Raw genomic sequence first — 1,963 nt, 5'->3', positions numbered from 1 at the left:
GGAGTTTGACCGAGATTTGGGTAGTTTAACCCCAAACACCATGCTCATAGTGTCGTTTGGAAATTAAACTAATGTGGTCGAAACTCATGATTTGTACGAAACTCGTAAAACGGCCGATGTGGGCCCCGTTTTGTAAAACTTGTTTTATGATTGATTCGTGTAAGTTTTACATATATGAACATGTGGTGAAAAGCATTTCGTCTAAATACGTCGGGAAGTGGGAGATCTTTATTGGAAAAATTGCAATCCGGACAGAAGCTGTTGGGGCTTGTGCGCGCCGCGCACTATGCTGTTTAAAAAAAAATAATATTTTCGCATATTTAGTTTGGGGATAATGGGTTGGGTTGTTACAGCTAGGCAATCTACGGGGGAGAAAAAGGTACGTCCCTGCCTCTGCTAAGCATTTATGAAAAATCATTTTGTACACGGGATTAGTGTACGGTTATTAAAAATCGCGAAGCAACCTACGGGGGAGAAAAGGGTACGTCCCTGCCTTTGCTAAGCATTTATTCAAAAAATTGTGAGACAACCTACGGGGGAGAATAGGATACGGACCTATCTCTGCTAAGCAAATGTTTATTAAAATCTTGTGGTCTATTAAAATTATTGAAATCATTGTTTATGATAAACCTATGAGCTCACCAACCTTTTGGTTGAGACTTTTAAGCATGTTTATTCTCAGGTATAAAAGAAATCTTCCGCTGTGCATTTGCTTATTTTAAAGATATTATATGGAGTTGTTCATGGCATATTTCAAAAGACGTTGCATTCAAAATCATCACCGAGTATCATATTTAGAAATCGTCACAGCTATTATGTTGTAAAATATCATTTATGATGATTGTCTATATGTAGAAGTCATCAGTTGTCAAAAACCTTGGATTTATATACGATGTTTCTTTTAAAAGAATGCAATGTTTGTAAAAAGTATCATATAGAGGTCAGTACCTCGCAATGGGACCAGATGTTGGTGTATTCGTTCATATGGATTTAGACGGGTCACGACATACAAAATCAGGAGGCTTCTTGAGATAGACTTCTTCTTGCAGCTTCCCTTTAAGAAATGTAGATTTGACCATTATCTGGAACACCTTGAAGTTCATATGAGTAGCAAAGGCTAAGAATATTCTAATTTCTTCCATCCTTGCTACTGGTGCATATGTCTCTCCATAATCAAAACCTTCTTCTTGCCTAAACCCGTGGGCTACTAATCTAGCCTTGTTTTTGATCACAACCCCATCTTCATCCATTTTGGTTTTGAACACCCACTTGGTACCAATGATTTTCTTCTCAACATCAGCATGTGTGGGTACCAAATTCCATACCCTATTCCTTTCAAACTGAGAAAGTTCATCTTGCATAGCACCTCCCCAGCTATGATCTTTCAGCGCTTCTTCTGGACTGGTGGATTTAATGGGAGATACAAAGTTTACATGAATACAAAAGTTACTTGCATTCCTTCTTGTTTATACACCACTAGCCAGATTACCAATAATCTGTTCAACTAGATGATCTTTTGACCATCTAGTGTTATGAATAGGTGAGCTTGTTGTGGAACACACAACATCATGACCATCAGTTGGCACAGTAGTTTGTACATCTGTATGTGACTACTGTACTTCATCGGTGAAACCAGCACCAAACGGTGATCCTTTAGAACCAGTGGACCTTTGCTTAATTTGTTGAACTTCAGAACAGCCAGTAGGTCCAGATGGTTTAGACACAGATGGAATAGAGTAAGCCATCTCATCTTCATAGAACCCAGCAACATGGATTGGTGAGGGAAATGTTGTTGGTTCTTCTTCATCATTAAGAGCTTGCTGAGTAGGCTCTTCAAACAGTAGCTCCTCATATTTTTGACCAGAAGATAAGGTAGGGGCAGTTTCATCAAATGTAACATTGATTGATTCTTCAAAACATCCCCTTCTTTTGTTGTAGACCCTATATGCCTTTGACATGTTGG

General features: G+C 38.6%; 1 protein-coding gene across 1 annotated transcript; it reads right to left on the bottom strand.

Moving 5' to 3' along the window:
- Positions 1 to 980: 980 nt before the first annotated feature.
- On the bottom strand, positions 981 to 1,745 carry LOC139901121 (uncharacterized mitochondrial protein AtMg00820-like). The gene is made up of 2 exons (XM_071883859.1): positions 1,615 to 1,745; positions 981 to 1,401 (listed from the first exon to the last, which is right to left on the bottom strand). The coding sequence occupies exons 1-2, from the start codon at positions 1,743 to 1,745 to the stop codon at positions 981 to 983; spliced, it is 552 nt and encodes a 183-aa protein (XP_071739960.1).
- Positions 1,746 to 1,963: the final 218 nt, after the last annotated feature.

The sequence above is a fragment of the Rutidosis leptorrhynchoides genome, chromosome 3, assembly GCF_046630445.1.
Source record: "Rutidosis leptorrhynchoides isolate AG116_Rl617_1_P2 chromosome 3, CSIRO_AGI_Rlap_v1, whole genome shotgun sequence".
Lineage (NCBI taxonomy): Eukaryota > Viridiplantae > Streptophyta > Magnoliopsida > Asterales > Asteraceae > Rutidosis > Rutidosis leptorrhynchoides.
The sequence above is the reverse complement of the archived record's forward strand: the minus strand, read 5'-3'. Positions and strand labels throughout refer to the sequence as shown.